The following is a 20,021-nucleotide window of genomic DNA, read 5'->3' as shown; positions in this document are numbered from 1 at the left end:
GAATTTGAATGAAACACTGGAGACATTGGAAAATTCATTACAAAGAAAATTAACAGAAGAAAATGTACCCATGAATTTATAATAGACGGCGATAGCGTACTACACGAATGCTATTTTTAGACCGTGACGTCGCCATCGTAACGCGGAAGTGGGACATTGTAGACACGCCCTCGCATCCAATCCATGTTATTTCTGCTTGTTTTCTCCGGTAATCCATCAAAAAAACATGCCGATCAAACACTGCTGCCATGGAACTTGTAGAAACGACTCTAGACATTACGACATATGAAGTAAGTTTTCTTCATACGTTTCCCAAAGCCAAAAACTCAGAGGAAAAAAAATGTGAAGAATGGATCAACTTGCACGGACGTTCAAAAGACCGGTTTAAGGTGAAGCCATTTACATTTCATATTCAGTAAACATTTTGTTGGGGGCCATGGTTCTAAAGAGGACGAAGAGGTAAGCCATTTTGATATTTTTACTTATTTTTTAGCGTGGCGTTTTGCCGTGCTGCTTCTGTCTAACAATCAATGACCTGAAAAAATTTTAAATGGTTACCTTTTCTGTTGTTAAAAAAAAAAAAAAAACTTTAGTAAGGGGGAAGTGTAAATATATTATAGAATTAAGATTTTTTTATTAATGAAAAAATTAAAAGTGTTCGTTGGCTGTCACTGAGTAGCATTTGCGATCGCTACACAAAAAAGGCAATGTAAATTGCCCCAAGAACGGTCATAGACGCAAGACAACCAGAGGATATAGTATATAAGAAAGACGGGCCATATAGTTGCCTCTTTTTCCCGTCTTTTTCAGCCCTCGACACTCAAGCCATCGCTTTAGCTGAACATTTGTATGTTCTTCCACATCTTTACCAGTGAATTTTGAGACAGGGGCATTATTTTCGGGCAGAATTGGTAGGTTTAGCTCCATAAATATCTCGTTCGTACACTATTTCCATTCATTTTACTATTAGGGACAAATGGGAGGTTGACCCGCCTAACAACAATTGCTGATGTCATGAATATTTAAGAGCAAGTGACGTGTTGCTTGCGGTACGCCTTTGATAATGCACAAAAAAATTCATTGAATGACTATTTGCCCAACTTTAGTGAAAATACAGCTTAATTTATAGTAGGGACATAAATGTCACAATAGATTTTTTTTTAAAAAGAAAAAAACAACAATATTGTTGGTGGGAAACGTGGGCACTTTATTCCAATTCTTCATTTAACATTTAATGTAGCAAATGCACTTCAATGGTACTTATCACACTGTATGAAAATTAGGCATTTGTGACCATTTAACAGACACATACAAGAAAACAAAGCAGCAGAGCAAGCAACTACTTTCAGATTGTTCAACTAAAACAGTCAGTAAATGGACGGCTTCCAGTCACCATCCGATGACATTAATAAATGCAAGGTGTGGCACAATACAGCGTCATTACTATCAAAGCAAAAACATACAGTATAGCAGCATAAAATTGATGCTTAAATGTATCCTTTACATCTTGTTGCCTGCAAATAGCGCACTGTTCACAAAAATGATGGCATTCTTTTCGAAATACAATCGATACATAAACACTGAAAAACTTGACAGCAATATTATGCAGTAAGCAGTCGAGGTCAAACTGCACAGCCAGAAATTGTGTGAAATGGTTAATTCGCTGGTGCAGCCAGTCGGTGTCAAGCCTCCACTCGCAACAATTTAGTAGAATTTTTCTAGAAAACACTGCATTGAATTCAGAGCTAATATCGGTACGATTTACCCTAAATTATTGGGAATGGAGTTTTGCACCTGATAGACATTTACATTGCCAACATTTCCTGATGACAACTAAAACGGGTTCTAGAGGAACCAGTGTGACAAAAAGCAAAGTACAGTTCTAAGTGTTGTGCGTGCACGTTCATCTAAATGTGTCACAAACATGAAAGTTCACAGTCATTTCACTAAATTGAGTTCTAGCTCGTATATGTACAAAGTTAACATCAAGAGTGTGTGTGTGTGTATGAATGGCACTTCTACATGTATGCCACTCATCTATGTAACAATAAATAACAGCACATGCTATTCAAACAAACCCGTTTGCTGAAAATTGTAACCATTGTGACCTCGAAGGCAACGCAGCACATGTAAGCATCAGGTTTGCTTGAACGGCATTTGTTATTCATCCTGCCTTCTCAGGTGAGGCTCAAGCCAGCTTCTGAGCCGTCTCCGTCTCCTGCTGGGTGACCTTCTCTTCAGACATGATGGTCATCCACGGTGAAACTGAACGCGTGATGGTCTGTTTGGCGATGTTGTAGTGGTTGATGAGGGTGAAGAGGCGCCCACGGCCCCCCGGACCCTGATGAGGGAAGTTTCCGCCATACAGCCCGACCGGCATGCAGCGACCTTGCTGCTCCACGGGGAGATAAAAGTGTCAAAAGATGTGTAAGAACTGTGAGGTATGAGTCATCTTAATCTTTGCTCTTTAAAGGGTTATGTAACTGGCTGTTAAATTCTAAAGAACTTTAGCTAATAGAATAGCTCGCTACAAAAGATGGATGGCGGTTCAAGCAACTTATCATACTTTAAATGGAAATTAGACAATGGAGAAGCTCAGATTTAGCACTTAAATTATCATAAGTATCCGCGTTTGTCATAAAGTTGAAAACAGTTGTTTTTGTGTACAGTGCCGATAATGAAGATTTTTCATCAACGAACAATTTTTTTTCATGACAATGACGTGATGATGAGCTAAAAATGTGGCTTGTGGACAAAGTAGCTGTTTATAGTCTAAAAATTACGGTACTTCTTTTCCTGCTATCATTACATAGTTGACGTTGTCCTTGTAAAAGCTGAAACATGGGGTCGTGTGAAATTTGTATGAGATTTCGTCGACTAAAGCTAGATGAAGACGAACACATTTTTAAGTGACTAAAATATGACTAATACTGTAAGTATTTTCGTCTATAAGACTAACCCAAAAATTAAGAGGGCTTCTAAAAACAACACTGCTTGAAAAAAAAGTCACAATTGGTTACCGTGTAGACAAAACTGTCAGGGCATGGCTGCTCGTATTGGTAGACCTTGTAGACCACCAGGAACACCACGCACACTAAAAAGGCCAGGGCACAAATCACCAGCAAGGTCACCTGAGACACAGTAATCATCACACAGTTGATTAGAAAACAATTATCTGCATTAATCCTCAAAGTTCTCTCCTTTCTGGTCTTCCTATAAGTCAAAAGTGAATGATCACTGCCAAGCCTCCCATTTTCAATGAATTTGACGTCCATTGCTGTCAATGGCCGCCATTGATGTAAGAGTCTTGAAATACTTTATAGCCTAGCCTTGTACCTTACTATAAACACAAAATTAGTATACAGTTGGTTTTACGCAACTTTTTTTTTTTAAGTTTGAGACGATTGTAATGAAAGTCAAGTCAATGTGATTGTAACCACTGAATATTTTTTGTCAATGAAACTGACTCACTTTAACACTGTTTTGTTTTTGGGCACCAAGATGACCAATAAATGTACAATGTTGCAATGGAGGGTGTGTCCCCCACAAAAAAAAATCACATTTTAACCCTTTAATGCATGAGTTAGGAATTTTTCCCCTACTTTAATTTTTTTTAATTACTTTCATATAGGAAAGGGGTTTCAAACATGTGGCCCAGGAGTCAATTGTGGCCCTCCTGCAGTGTTTTGCATTCTCCATTTTGCATCCAATTTTGACTGGACGTATTTACAATTACTCAAATAGTAATAAACAGAATTTGAAAAAATGCTCATTAAAAATGTCGTATGTAATTAAATATATACTATATTAACACCATTTAACATATAAACCATTTTAAATAAAATAAGATAAAACTCAAATGGAACCTCGGACTTAAAGACTTATAGGCTCTAATAAGCCACAATTATTGTCTTTTACTAAAGTATGTTATTAGAAACACATAAAATATTGCCATTGATTTAAAAATATATTATTTAGTATATGTTTTGACCTACAGCGGGCACTATGTTTTATGATTCCTTTTACGCGGCGAGGCGTCAAACATGTGCACGTCGGTTAAAAGTAGCGAGTACTTACTATTTGTGTTTTTATTGAGTCTTATTCTCTTTTCATTGCCTCAAAATACTTTTTATATGTGTTTCCCTCTCATACTATTTTTATGCATAGTGTTTTCTTGTGTTAGCTTTAAGGCAGATAGTTGATCTTTTGACCACCTTAGTCATGTAGCATATTTAAATCACCCTTATTTGATATTACAACGTTGAAGTATTTTCTTAAGGCATCTTAAGTAGTTTCTGTCTGTATGCATCTAAACAAAATAAACTAGAAGTGCACGGTAGTAATTCGGGTGTTAAATTTGCCTCTTGTCGGGCGTTTCGCCAGTGTAGCACACCATTTTTTTTCCTACTCTCGTCTTGTCTCATCCCATCTTTCCTGCTCATTTTGCTTTTGCTGCTTGTTTTTTGATCTATGGACAGTGCTGTCATGCTCACTAATGTTCCTCTCGGGTTCAAATTGAAAGTGTTGAACAGAGTGTTTACGTTGCAAGAGTCATAATCTGGAAGCCCAGCAGCGTAACTATGTGACGTCGCCGCCCTGCAACGTCAACAACAATGGTGACCTAAACTAATTTTAAAAATTGTATAAAAACGAAAATATCAACAGGGGTTTCGATATCAAATTATTTTAACTCATAATAAAGTTGATCTTTTAAGAACTACAAGCCTTTCTGTCAGTTTATCCCTTTCAATAAAATGATTGTGATAAATTGGGAGAGGGAGACGAATAAGACAAATTCAAATGATTGTTGACTGAGTTGCTTTGCTCTGAGGAATTTATTTATTGTTTATTTTATTTTGTCTATCTCTTGTTAACTCGCATATCTTAACTCTTTGGCTTGCCTTTGATGGCAATAGAAGTCCAGTCCATTTAATCAGGGAGGGGCTGGAAGTGATATTTCAGTTCAAATGGATTGGACCGCTATTGCAGTTAGTAGGTGAATTTATTTATTCATTTATTTATTTATTAAAAATTAAATTACCCTCTTTTACTAACTACCATAACATACTCTATGACCTGGGCTGGCTGGCAGTGAAAGACTTGAGATAATTTTTTAATAGATTTTTAAAAATTTAAATATGAATGTTTCTGAGTGTCTTTCAAAATTGTAGGTTATTTCAACAAGAACTGCAAAAATCATTGGCCTAGATGTAAATACGGTATGTCATATTTTGGGGGAAACCATACTTTAATTGCTTCAGTCAAAGCCTAAAAATAGCAAGATGTAAATATGTCATTGAAAAACAAAGTTGGTCATGGAGAAGATGTTTTTTTTTTTCCTCCGAATCCAGGAGCTGCACATCAAAGCAGCAAACAAACACAAAGCAACAGGACTTTCGCAAAGATCTTTTGAAGCAAGAATTCCCTGCAGCACTTCAAAAAGGTTTTGATCACATCTGACAATGACATTCCTGTTGGCGAAGGACTAGCCTGCACTGTTTAACTCATGCATCTTTAAATTGTTACATCTCCAAAGAGGTGCAACAGAAGCTGCTGTTCAAAGGACATGGCCATAGTGGCGGCTGAATTCATGTGAGCCTCTGAGGTATGAAGGATCCTTCGTGTAAATGGGTCATAGCCATTTTAATTCCGCAAATTGACCAAGAAACAGGTGGGTTGTTTTTAAAATGATACTGTACTTTTGTCTTGAATTAATTCCCTGCCAGCCTAGCATGTGTATTCACAGAGTGTGTATTATGGCAGTTGGTAAAAATAGAAATATTCTATTAAAAACACAGAGGATGGCAATAGACATCCAATCCATTTTGATTAGGAGGATTAGATATTTGTTGCAATCAATGGCTCAAGTACACTTTGTTGTCAAAATATCTGGACTTCCACTTGTGTGAAATTTGGAGTCTTACTTTGAGTCGCTCAGACACGCCTTCAATGATGCTTATTGAGAACTCAGCGATTTTAGGGGATCTAATTTTGCCCCTCTTGCTTTCGCCGTCATAGTCAGCCTTTGTCTTCACCACCACCTGAAAACACACACACATACAGTGAAAAAAATAAGTATTTGAACACCCTGTTATTAAATTCTCCCACTTAGAAATAATGGAGGAGTCTAAAATTTTAATTGTAGGTACATGCCCACTGTGAGAGAGATAATCTAAAAAGAAAAATCCAGAAATCTCAATGCATGATTTTTTTCAACAATTTACCGTATTGGCCCGAGTATAAGACGGCCCTGATTATAAGACGTTTTATACAGAAAATATTTACAGTCCATCTGAAGCAAATGATTATAACAATATATTTGAGAGAAAAAGCATGTTATTTTGCCTCATTCAAATCTTAATAAATGAACATTTAAATATGTAAAGTGCAATCACATTCGTAAATGAATGGCATCTGGTTTTTGAAATGTAAATAAACCAATCTATTGTGAAAAAACAACAAAATTGCAATTACTGCAATAACCATCAAAGGGAGGAGTAACTAACTGTAGTCTTGGAACAAATCTGAATATGGAAAAACATTGCAATAGAATAATGCAAACTGGTTAAACTTGAGAGTAGCTGAGATCCGTCATGACAGACATCGCTTCAATGATATCTGGCGCCATCTAGCGTCGTGAATAGGTATAATGTCTAGACCGCAAATATAAGACAACCCCCACTTTTTCAGTCTTATTTCAATGCAAAAAACACTGTCTTATATTCGGGCCAATACGGTATTTCTGTGATATAGCTGCAAATAAGTATTTGAACACCTGTCTATCAGCTAGAATTCTGACCCTGAAAGACCTGTTAGTCCACCTATTAAAAGTCCACCTCCACTCCATGTATTATCCTGAATCAGATGCACTTGTTTGACACCTGTCAGCCCCATAAAATGAGTACGACTCAAACTTGTAACATGGTCAAGACCAAAGAGCTTTCCACAAGCCTTCACAAGGTTGGAAAGAACCACTGTTTCCAAGGTTACTGTTGGTAATACATGAGACATCATGAGTTTAAATATTGCATGGCATGGAAGGTTCCCCTGCTTAAACCAGCACATGTCAAGGCCCGTCTTAAGTTTGCCTATGACCCTTTGGATGATGCAGAGGAGTCATGGGAGCTGGTTTTGTGGTCAGATGAGATTAAAATAGAATTTTTTTGTCTTAATTCCACTCATAGTGTTTGGAGGAAGAAGGATGATGAGTTCTATCTCAAGAACACCATCCCTACTGTGAAGCATGGTGGTGTTAGCAGCATGCATTGAGGGTGTTTTTCTGTGCATGGGACAGGAAGAGTGCACTGTATTAAAGAGAGGATGACTGGAGCCCTGTATTGTGAGATATTGGGGAAGAACCTCCTTCCCTCAGTCAGAGCATTGAAGATGGGTCGTGCCTGGGTCTTCCAACATGACAATGACTCGAAGCACATACCCAGGAATATCAAGGAATGGCTCTGTAAGACGGATAACAAGATTCTTGCATGACGTAGCCAGTCTCCAAACCTAAACCCAATAGAAAACCTTTGGAAAGAGCTCAAACTCCGTGTTTCTCCGCGACAGCCCAGAAACCTGACTGGGGTGGGCCAAGATCTCTCCTGCAGTGTGTGCAAACCTGGTGAAAAACTATAGAAGACGTTTGACCTCTGTAATTGCAAACAAAGGCGACTATACCTTGTTTTCTCTGGTGTTCAAATACGTATTTGCAGCTGTATCACACAAATCGTTTAAAAAATTATACATTGTGATTTCTGGATTTTCCTTTTTAGATTATCTCTCCCACATGCACCTACGATGAAAATTTCAGACCCCTCCATGATTTCTAAGTGGGAGAACTTGCGAAATAGCAGGGTGTTCAAATACTATTTTCTTCACTGTGGGTATACAGTTCACATGCACGGAGGAATAAACTTAGCTTGTAACTGGTACAAATGAGGTCACATGATATGTGTTTGGGTTTTTTGTGTTGTTTTTTAAATTAACTTATCACTACCATTCATGGAAATAATGTACAATGTATATTAATCCACTGGAGACACTCTCAGTTCAAAATTGATTGGGCGCCGTCCCCGTGACCCTTTTATAGGGCAAGCAACTATTTTTGGAAGTTTAAAAAAAATAAAACTCAACCTCATTAAACCTGCCATCCATATTCTTCTGGAATGTACAGTAGGATGTGATGTAGAATCTACATCACATTTCTGGATCAATTAGGCCACAATATTAACATTTGGCAAACAAGTGAGGCCAAAAAAATGTCATATGTGATAGCCAGGTCTCAAATATAATTACATATATTTTTTAAAGATATTTTTCGTAATTTTTGGACTATAAGCCCCTACTTTTTTCCCTCAATTTGAATCCTGCAGTTTATAGTCCAGTCCATCTTATTTGTTTATTTATTTGAGTTAATAGGTAACACTTTATTTGACAGCAGTGTCATAAGACTGTCATAAGACCGTCATATAGACTATCATGGGCATTACCGAATGCTTATGACAGATGTCGTTAAGTGTCATCCAGCAAATTATGTCACTAACTCCATTTGTGTCCAGTTTGGATCCTTTACATCCATTCAAAAGTGAGATAATTTCCTAGATGACACTAAATGACATCTGTTATAAGAATTCATTAAGGCTCATGACAGTGTCACATCATAATTATGTTTGTCTTATGACACTCTTATACAATAAACAGCAATTAATGAAACAACTGGAACAGTAACTGAAGAAATAAGTAGCACAGAACATGAGTTTTGTCTGCAGCGCCACAATGCATGCTAGGAGACATGTTGGACAACAGCAGGTGGCAGCAGAGGTTGACTGTCTTTCCCAAATGAAGCTTCTTGAAGGAATGAGCTTCATGGTGGTTCATTTAGTCTTATCACAGTCTTATGATGCCGCTGTCACATAAAGTGTTAACCGGTTAATATCTTTTCGTATAACCAGTGGCGCACTTGGCAATTCTTGGGCCTAAGGCGAACATATCCAGGGGCCCTCTTCATGGGTCAGGGGTTATAAAGGTGAGAAGGATGTGGAGAAAATATGTTCCGGTTCACTAGGGGCTGTCCTAAACGACAAATTTTCTCCTGATTAGTCAGCCGACTAGTTTTGTCGACTAATCTAATTTTCTTTTTTTTACTAATTTAGCAATGCAATTTTTGTTGACGCTTATTAATTCACAAAACCATTTTGGAACACTTAAATTCTTTATTAAAGTACAAATAATCATGTAAATAACAATAATTAATCACAAATAAACAATGAGGTTAAATGCTGATAGCATTTACTAGTGCAAAAGAATGGAAAGTAAACAGATTCAGAACACTGACTTTGCCTTTCCAACATTATTCAAAACAGTTCTTTAAAAAAAATTCTAGCATTGTTATTATAGTATATTACTATAAATAATAGAGGTATAATAATTATAATAATTATTCATTGCCAATCATATTTGTCATAAAGAGTGTCATTTGAAAGCTATTCTTAGTGTTGAATCTGTATTCTGTAGTATTTACTCAACATATTATAATATTAATTCTGAAGTATGTGGGATTAACTCCGCAAATCGTTATTTATATGACGAACATGACGTGCTTTTATTTTGAAATGTTTGCTAACCGAAAGCGTTACACGGAGAAAAAAAAAAAAACATTCTTCGTCATTCATTGTGGTGTCACTAATAGATTTAATTTTTTTTCGTTAGCAAATGCTGTTAACCAGCTGTTGAGTGTAATTGTATGACTGATTGGAACTACTGCATTGTTTTGCCACAGGGTGTGCTGTCGTGTATTTTATGTTCGGTGTGAAGAAGAAGAAAGTTAAAAGAGGCATTAGCGGCCTGTTCTCAACTTCTCCCTCACTGCACTTTGGCTCTCATGGAGAGCACGTTCGCTCATGTGTTCAAAATAAACGATAGCCGACGTGCAAAGTAGCAAGTGAGCTGTAAAGTAGTAGGGGTGCACGATATCCATTTTTTGACACCGATACCGATATCGATAACTTCCTGCTCCTCAGGCCGATACCAATACAATAACCGATAATATACTATATATATATAAGTTTATATAAGTAATATATGAGTTTTTGAACACCTGTAGGTCAAAAATACTAGTGGTTGAGTCAGCATAGATTTGCCTTTGACCAAACGAGAATTTTCATGATGACATGAACATTATTATAATGAACAAAACAAAGACAAGAACAGTTTTGACTTCAAAAAAGTGCAAATATTAATTTTTTCAAATAAATATAATTTGAGTCAATCACAATCAATCAGCCAATATCATTGACGATGCGTTCCCCTGAACCATGAGCACTGATCTAAAACAAACATAAACCCCACATGTATTGTGCTTTGTCAGCAGATAAAACATTTGGTGCAAGAGGAGACTTTAGTCGTCTTTGTCCATGAAACAACTTTCTTAACCTAGCAATTATAGAACAGCAAGCCTATCAACAACCAAAAGGCTTCTCAAGAACTTGTAAACACAATACTATAAAATGCAAACATTTGCTAATTGCCATACTAAGGTTTACAACTCATTGAAGGAAAAATACAGCCTCTAGAACACTAACAAAACTTTGCATATTGGCAAAACAGGAGTGGAAACAAACGCTCACATCCCAATCCGACACCCTGCCAAAAATATTAATAGACCCGATAATATATAATGTTATTGGAGTTATTGGGATGACGTCATAATTCCTATTATCGGAATGATAATTATCGTGCACCTCTAAAAAATAGCGAGCTTAGTGGCGAGAGCTAAGTGAAGCTAACGAACAGCTAAGCGGAGCTAAGCGATGCTAAACGGAGCTAAGCAAAGCTAAACGGTGCTAAATGAAGCCAAGCGACTGATACTCAGTCCGTCGTCGTGGAACAGTCCATTGTATTGCGTGTGTGTGTGAGGGAGAGATAATATAAATGCAGCATTTAAATGGCTTTCTTTTTTGTTTTATTTGTTTGTTTGGTATGCTGACATAATTATACATGACGAATAGTTGGGGGCGCTACTGGCTCCGGTGGCCCAAGCTCTTGTTCGTTGGGGCAAGGGCAGCTGGTTGGGGGCCCCCTAGTGGTTGGGGGCCTAAGGCGATCGCCTACTTCGCCTGAATAGTAGATCCGCCTATGAATATCCCATAATGCAGTGAGGACAGTTGCGGCTTATAGTCCAGTGTGGCTTATCTATGAACAAATGCCGTTTTCATGTCCAATTCGGTGGGTGGCGGCTTATAGTCTGGTCCGCCTAATAGTCTGAAAATTACTGTTATACTAATGAATGAATACAATTATAAATGAATAAACTTGAATTAAAAATAGAAATATACTTTTGCTAAATATTCCCCAATTTGAGTTGTTGTTTTTTTTCATTAAATGACTGCCCTATAAAGGGTTAACATGGTAAATGCATCGTTGAAGTTGAAACTGTTTAAAGACTTTTTATCAATTATGTTTATCTCTATGCACAACTTAGCTTTTGGTTTCCCCAACCCTGAAATAGAGCCAATATCTCAAATCTTTGTCAAAACCTTTTTACCTTGTCCGGTGGAGGAAAATGAAGCTGGCTGGCATCAAGAGGTGTGATGAGGGGGATGGTGTCAAATCCATCTTCAGAGGCCCCCTTCCCATTGTTTTTCTCGCTGAAATTATTCCCCAGTTTAACCATTTTGTGCGCGCACCAACCTAACGGAGAGTGAAGATGAAGAAGAGGAGAGGGGGAGGGGGATTCGTGCACCGGCCTTTATTATTCATGTTTAACATCATATGCCATTGTGCTGATATAAACCATTTGGTTGCATTTCATATTTGTTCTAAAATAGCATTACTTAAAACCATGGTGAGGTGTTTCATTTTGATAGACCGTGAAAAGAAAAATGCACCAATCGCATGATGCAAAATGCATCTCAGCCAAATTAGAATAAAAATTTGAACACTCACCTTGTCCGCCGCGTGTATTGTTGTTGAAAAAGTCGATTGTAATTATATTCCTTTCTTAAACGGCGCCGTATGCTGTTGATTATGTCATGTAGACAAGCGCCTCAATGTGTGACGCAGCCGCTGCGATGGAGGAGGAGAGCAGATATGCTGCTGGTGCACAATATGGCCAAGCAGCCTCAGTCCCCTCTACATGCTGCTTGCTGCACTGCAAGTGATGTAACGTCCTCATTGCATCCTCTGAGCACGTCTCTCCTTCTCACTTGCAAGTGGTTGGGGACGCCACAATGGATTTACTGCTTGGGGCCAAGAGTCCAAATGTACTTCAAAAGAAAGCAACCAAACATTTTTGTTTTCGGTTCCATTTTCTTAAATCCATATGGTAGGGTGACCATATTTTGATTCCCAAAAAAGAGGACACTCGGCCCGGCCTCGAGATTCTTCAATTTTACTTGAAGTCCACTCAAAGATGCCCATATAACTTTAGTATATTTAAAGTGTGCCTCCTCCGTCTGGTTAGAAAAACTCTGTTTTATTACCAAAAAAAAAAAAACATAGGCCTATTGCCATATAGTATGTATTATACACTATATGGAAATATTTTTTACTCAACAGGCTTTATTCTTCCTAAAAAAAAAAAAAATAATAATAATAATCAAACCTTTAAAAAAAAAAAAAAAAAAACGAATATATATACATATATTATATATGTGTTAAAGATGTCCGGATCGATCGGGTCTGATCACGTCATTTTCAAAGTAACAGAATCGGCAAAAAAAATATCGTACATGCCTTTTTTAATATATATATATATATATATATATATATATATATATATATATATATATATATTAGGGGTGTCAAACGATTAAAATTTTTTAATCAAGTTAATTACAGCTTAAAAATTAATTAATCGTAATTAATCGCAATTAATCGCAATTCAAACCATCTATAAAATATGCCATTTTTTTCTGTAAATTATTGTTGGAATGGAAAGATAAGACACAAGATGGATATATACATTCAACATACGGTACATAAGTACTGTATTTGTTTCTTATAACAATAAATCAACAAGATGGCATTACCATTATTAACATTCTGTTAAAGCGATCCATGGGTAGAAAGACTTGTAGTTCTTAAAAGATAAATTTTAGTACAAGTTATAGAAATGTTATATTAAAACCCCTCTTCATGTTTTCGTTTTAATAAAATTTGTCAAATTTTCAATCAAAAAATAAACTAGTAGCCCGCCATTGTTGATGTCAATAATTACTTACACTATGCTCATGGGTGCTGAAGCCTATAAAATCAGTCGCACCCAAGCGCCAGCAGAGGGCGGCAAAACTCCGAAAAATACAACAAGTACAGCTTTCACTGTGCTGTCATTTTAATCTGTTTGAACAGGGCATTTGTGCGTTAATTGCGTCAAATATTTTAACGGGAATAATTTTAAGAATTGATTACCGTTCGTTAATGCGATAATTTTGACAGCCCTAATATACACATATATATATATATATATATATATATATATATATATATATATATATATATATATATATATTTTTTTTTTTTTTTTTTTTTTTTTTTTTTTTAATTAAATCATTTTCTAATTGTATTTAAATCCACTCCAGTGTGGTGACCACTGTCCCTAAAAAACTGTTAGTAAAAGTCGTTTGGTTGCTGAGACTTCTGCATTCTGAAAGATGAACACTAGAGGGAAACAGTTGCTTGGTTCTTGTGCCAAAATCAGTGGCGCTCATATGAGATGACGTGCATTGTAGGAATAGTTTTTAACACATTGGCTGTCTCAGACGGTGATAGACGTCCAATCTATTTGGACAGGGAGGAGTAGCAGCAAGAGAAAATGTTCTCAAATATGACGTGATGTCGATTTTTTTTATCTGATTACCCAAGTCATCAAGGAATGTGTGGCATTGATGCAAGTTCTTATGTAATTTTTTGGGGTTCTAAATCCAAATCTGACCTTTTGAAAATTCAGATTGCAAAATATGAAAATCAGTCAATTATGACAATTTAAGATTGACGATTCAGAAAAATATATATAATTATGCAAAGGACTGAAAAGTTAAACTAGTATTGGGTGAAAATACATGAAGAATCTATACCAACCATTAATACATTACAAATATAAGAATATAAAAAATACCAATTGCATGAAAACTAAAACATAAAGGGTGGACGCAGGGTGATGAGGGATGAAAAAAAAAAATGTAACACTGATCAGTGAAAGGGGATCGTGTGATCTGTTAGGAGTTAGCATTACGTGTTTATTTTTAAATTTTTTATATCGATAATATATTTTATGGTTTTATATGACTCGAATGATTCAGCACTGACTGATTTGGCACTTTAGTTTCCTTGTACATGATAGAATGACAATAACGATTTTATTCTATTCAGTCGGGCAACATAGTAAGACTGTGAACAAAAAAACATTTTTATAATTGGTCAAAATTATTTTCGAGCACCTTAGACAGTCATTTGCTTTGCATATAATTTAAATATATATATATATATATTAGAGATAAAAATATATATTGATTGAAAATATATGTTTTGATTGAAGCAACTTTTTGGGGGATTGAATGGTTTGATTTAGACACAAATGTCCTAATTATGATATGGCCCATGCTTCAATCAAAGAAAACTTTTTCAATGAAAAAGTAAGTGTTCAAATGCAAATTTTTCAATCTCAAATAGTTTTTCGCATTCAAAAACGTTTTTCTATGATTGAATTTTTTTTTTTTTTTTTTTTTTTTTTTTTCTTTGATTGAAGTGATTTTTCTTTTTGAAAATCTATATTTTTTGAAGCAACTTATTTTTTGATTGAATAATAAAGAGAAAAATGTCCTGGCCAAAATGTGGTCCAAACACAAATCAACATTTACTTCAATCAAAAAGTTGCTTCAATCAGGAAAAAAAAAGAAAAATTAATCAAAGAAAAATAGCTTTCACATGCATTTTTTGAGTTTCAAATTTATTTGTGCATTCAAACACATTTTTGGGGATTGAAGTGACTTTTTTTGGGGGTTAAAAATATATTTTTTCATTGAAGCAATTTTTTTTTTTTTTTTTTTTTTTTTTAATTGAAGAAACTTTTTTTTCTTAATTGAATAATAGAGACCCAAATCTACCACCATATGGCTCCGCCCAGGGGATACAATATTTGACTGGGGTAACTACATTGGCACGACACCAACGGATGTACCAAATTCAATGGATGACGATCTTGGCGAAAAGTATTACCTAAGCAGCCTGATTTAGAATTCCCCTCAAGAATGATGGGAAACAAAAAACGCTCATTGTCAACTTATCATTATAAATATTCTTTTAAGTTAATTTTATTGCTGACACTGCGTTTTGGGGTCATCAACATGTTTTGCCCCCCTGCCCCAAAAGTCAAACTCCGCCTATGGATGAGATAGAAGCGCATGTACACAAAACCACTTAAGTATTCTTTGTCTTTCTCAAACAAGGCTCAGAGACTCCAAGTCAGTGGACAGTTGCTAAACGTTTTTTTCTTATCGCTTCTTAGGAAGTCGAGTTTATTGATAACACAATAAACATGATCATAAAAAGTAATACAACCTACATGAATTGCTCTCATCTGACGGGTCGCAAATCTTTAACACTCATATATTTTGTGGGGGATATTTGACTTAACAAAGGAGTTTGACCTCCTTTTAATTAGCTGCTTACTTTTCACCTTTGAATTCACCAACGATGTAAAATCACAGTTGACACTCAGAAGGTGTACGCACAAGTCCTTGTACCAGTGAATGGTGCAGATTTGTGGGTAAACCTTCCAAGTGGCAACTTTGACTTTACATTGACTTTACATTACATTCTTTGTTAAATCTTGCAAGTTCCAGAATAAATCTTATCTTTATTTTTTTTTTTAAATATGAAGCTGAGACGCATCCGAGTGTTCAAAGGACTGCATGATGCTCCAAAGCTGTGGGTTGCCAACTCCTGGACTAGACAAATTACCAATTCCAATACTTGATTTTTTTTTTTTTTTTTTTTTGTTACTGATTAACAATACTGAAAATTAACCATTCAACTACTGATAGGTTAAGTTACCTTAGCAGGCCATCAATATTCATTCCTTCATTCATTCATTCATTTTCTGGACTGCTTATCCTCACGAAGGTCACGGGGATGCTGGAGCACATCCCAGCTAACAACAGGCAGAAGGCAGGGTACACCCTGAACTGCTTGCCAGCCAATTGCAGGGTACATTGAGACAAACAACCATTCAAGCACACGTTCACACCTACGGACAATTTGGAGTGTTCAATCAGCCTCAGGCCATCAGTATATTTATTATATTTAATTTGAACTTGAGACGTACACAGCATTGAAGTGTCCGTCAAACAAAAGATACGTCTGTTAATAGTTTCAACTTAATTTGTTTTATTCATATACATTATGACAATGGTCAAGTTTAATCATTTTTCGACGTGAGAAATGTAAGGTGTGGCGTATGGTGTAAAAAAGGCCTTAATTGGGGCAGGGCCGAGAACGAAAAGTGGTATTTGGTATGCAGCAAAATGGCTTTTGGCATGTGGCATTTTATTTGGTATGTGGCAAAATAGATTTTGACATGTGGCTTTTTTTTTGTATGAGGCAAAATGGATTTTGGCATGTGGCATTTTTATTTGGTATGAGGCAAAATGGATTTTGGTATGTCGCATTTTTTTGTATGAGGCAAAATGGATTTTGGCATTTGACATTTTTTTGGTATGTGGTTAAATGGATTTTGGTATGTGGCATTTTTTATTTGGTATGATGCATTTTTTGGTATGTGGCAAAATGGATTTTGGTATGTGGCATTTTTATTTGGTATGAGGTCAGATGGATTTTGGCATGTGGCATTTTATTTGGTATGTGGCAAAATGGATTTTGGCATGTGGCCTTTTTCTGGTATGTGGCATTTTTATTTTTGTATGATGCATTTTTTGGTATGTGGCAAAATGGATTTTGGTATGTGGCATTTTTATTTGGTATGATGGCAATTTTTTGGTATGTGGCGAAAGTGATTTGGGTATGTGGCAATTTTTTGTATGAGGCTCAGTGGATTTTGGCATGTGGCATTTTATTTGGTATGAGGCTAAATTGATTTTGGTATGTGGCATTTTTTTGTATGAGGCAAAATGGATTTTGGCATGTGGTATTTTATTTGGTATGTGGCAAAATGGATTTTGGCATGTGGCATTTTTTTTTTTGGTATGTGGCAAAATGGATTTTGGTATGTGGCATTTTTATTTGGTATGATGCATTTTTTGGTATGTGGCAAAATGGATTTTGGTATGTGGCATTTTTATTTGGTATGATGGCAATTTTTTGGTATGTGGCGAAAGTGATTTGGGTATGTGGCAATTTTTTTGTATGAGGCTAAATGGATTTTGGCATGTGGCATTTTATTTGGTATGAGGCTAAATTGATTTTGGTATGTGGCATTTTTTTGTATGAGGCAAAATGGATTTTGGCATGTGGTATTTTATTTGGTGTGATGCATTTTTTGGTATATGGCAAAATAGATTTTGGATATCTGACTTTTTTTGTGTGCTGCAAAATGGATTTTGGTATGTGGCATTTTTATTTGGTATGATGCAATTTTTTGGTATGTGGCGAAATGGATTTGGGTACGTGGCATTTTTTTGGGTATATGGCAAAATAGATTTTGAATATTTGACATTATTTTGGTGTGTGGCAAAATGGATTTTTGTATGTGGCCTTTTTTTTGTATGAGGCTAAATGGATTTTGGCATGTGGCATTTTTTTTTTTTTTTTTTTTTTTTTTTTTTTTGTGGTATATGGCAAAATATATTTTGGATATGTGACATTATTTTGGTATGTGGCAAAATGGATTTTGGTATGTGACATTTTTTTGTATGAGGCTAAATGGATTTTGGCATATGGCATTTTATTTGGTATGTGTCAAAATGGGTTTTGGTATGTGGCATTTTTTACAATAAAGCCCTATTCTATTCTATTGTATTCTATTCTATTCTATTCTATTACAGCGCATTGACGTTCAACTGGCACCCAAGTCAGGCCTTGCCATTGATGGCTATGCACCTCCTAATTTTCCATTCATTTTGACTGGCAAAAAAAACATGTGTGGCTGTGATTTTTGACCATACACTTACCATTACAGCTCATTGACTTTCAATTGGCACCCACGTCAGGCTATGCCATTGACGGCTATTCACGTCCAAATTTTCCTATTATTTCGATTGGCAAAAAAAGGCCACCTGCCAAAAGTCATTTTGCCACATTCCAAATACCAGTTTTCGTTCTCGCTGTCTCTCCTAAATTGTGTGAGAAATACACTCGATGCGTGAGAATCGAGAAACCTTGTTTGATAAGAGATTCATGCAGTAAGACCTGGACAATTAATATTTAGTTATTGTTTTTTAATTCTAAAAATCCAGCTTTCTGTCAGCAGCTTACATACAGTACAGCCTGTATGATTAGTATACAAAATAATACAGCAGTGTAAATTGTTCTTTTATTTTTCAAAATTACATAGGTACAATATACAATACATTTGATGTACTCTGTAAATAGTTCACAAACAAAAATAAAAATTGACATCAGATAACCACAACTTTGATACAAAGAATAAGATGTGTGTCCGAAATGAGCATCACTTGATCGTTGCATTTGAATATCAGATGACAACGAAAGAATCAGATGGCCAAAATTGTCGCTCATTCAGCACAAAACAGTAGAACCACTTTTTGCAGCATGGATTTCGAAGCAGTGCCATTTGAATCCAAGCTGAAGAGATCAGAGAAAAAAGTTTTGAGTTTTAGACTCCAACATAATCAGTGAAAAAAAATGCACCCATTTTGAATGTTAAAATGGTTTGGACAAAAACACAGTAAATCAGGGTCAGCAGATTGGATGTCTATCAACGTCAAAGAGAGAGAGGAGTTCTACTTACAACACTGGCCTCATGAGCATCTTCATTGATTCCTCCTTCATCCTCTTCTTCTCCTTTTTCTCTGGTATCTGATCCCAGATCTCGGTGTTCACCCATAATGCCTCAGGGAGGGCCAGCCCAGCTTGAAAGGTAGTAATCCTGCGACACATGGGGCAGCAGATGGTTTGCGTCGCTCTGTCCACATTTGCCAGTTTCTCCAGACAAGGGGCGCAGAAGGTATGACTGCAGCGTAGTAATCGGGGGACCCGCTGACTACGTGAGTACTCGTGAAAGCACACCACACACTCTAGATCTTCATTTGGCGACATGCTGGGGACACTCGGCAAGCTGTGTGCATATGACAATTATGTTACACTTGGCATATTTTCCAACACAAGTAGGTGGACAAGGAGAAAAGTGTTCACGATGTTTCGATTGTACAGTCAATTTATGCGGAGTACCATAACTTTCAGGAACCACAGTGGAGTATATTCTGAAGACTAGGGATGTCCCCGATCCGATCACATGATCGGAAATCGGGCCTGAGCACGTTATTTTTAGAAGATCGGATTAATAAGATCGGAGTTTTTTTAAGTATTAATTCATTGGCTGTCATTTGACTGGGGGACATAGACATCATCATTATTGACGGGTCAGCACGGCCATGCACTGCGCAACTCCTCCGAGCAGGGGGCCGCCCACATCAAGAGGTGCTATTCACAAACACACGCACGCAACGAACTAACGGTGGATTTCGGTTCAAAAAGTACGAAAGCTGTACCACATGCAAACAGGAAGGATTGTCTCAGGAGTGATTTGTTTGAGGATTCAAGGTAATTATTATATTTTTCGTACCATGCATTCATTTTGAAACGTTGTGAAAAAAAATGGAGAAATTAGCCGCTAAGGCATTGGCATCATAGTTCGCAATATTTACGTAAAGTAAATGCTACCTGCACGTTTTTTTGCTTTTAACCAAGAATCTAGACCTTTTTTCATCTATATCTATAAAGAATTCATGGATTTAAGCATTTATTCACAAGAATTTCAACGTAAAAAAGCTCTTTGTTGTTGACAGGCGGCGCCACAGTGGACATAAAGACGAGCTGCACATTTGACATAT

At 36.3% G+C, this 20,021-nt stretch overlaps 1 protein-coding gene across 1 annotated transcript; it reads right to left on the bottom strand.

The window, feature by feature from the left end:
• Nucleotides 1–1,169: 1,169 nt before the first annotated feature.
• Nucleotides 1,170–12,134, bottom strand: LOC130921278 (neuronal vesicle trafficking-associated protein 1-like). Its single transcript, XM_057844964.1, has 5 exons — nucleotides 11,941–12,134; nucleotides 11,540–11,685; nucleotides 5,925–6,041; nucleotides 3,021–3,131; nucleotides 1,170–2,392 (listed from the first exon to the last, which is right to left on the bottom strand). Exons 2-5 carry the CDS (start codon nucleotides 11,666–11,668, stop codon nucleotides 2,189–2,191), a joined length of 561 nt encoding a protein of 186 aa, XP_057700947.1. The 5' UTR covers nucleotides 11,669–11,685; nucleotides 11,941–12,134; the 3' UTR covers nucleotides 1,170–2,188.
• Nucleotides 12,135–20,021: the final 7,887 nt, after the last annotated feature.

The sequence above is a fragment of the Corythoichthys intestinalis genome, chromosome 9 (assembly GCF_030265065.1).
Source record: "Corythoichthys intestinalis isolate RoL2023-P3 chromosome 9, ASM3026506v1, whole genome shotgun sequence".
In the NCBI taxonomy this organism is placed as follows: Eukaryota; Metazoa; Chordata; class Actinopteri; order Syngnathiformes; family Syngnathidae; genus Corythoichthys; species Corythoichthys intestinalis.
The sequence above is the reverse complement of the archived record's forward strand: the minus strand, read 5'-3'. Positions and strand labels throughout refer to the sequence as shown.

Coding starts and splice junctions, on each gene's coding strand:
- LOC130921278 (XM_057844964.1), bottom strand. CDS start 11,668: ATGGTTAAACTGGGGAATAATTTCAGCGAGAAAAACAATGGGAAGGGG. Junction 6,042..11,539: donor ATTTTCCTCCACCGGACAAG/GTAAAAAGGTTT, acceptor GTGTGTTTTCAG/GTGGTGGTGAAGACAAAGGC. Junction 3,132..5,924: donor GCGTGTCTGAGCGACTCAAA/GTAAGACTCCAA, acceptor ACTGTGTCTCAG/GTGACCTTGCTGGTGATTTG.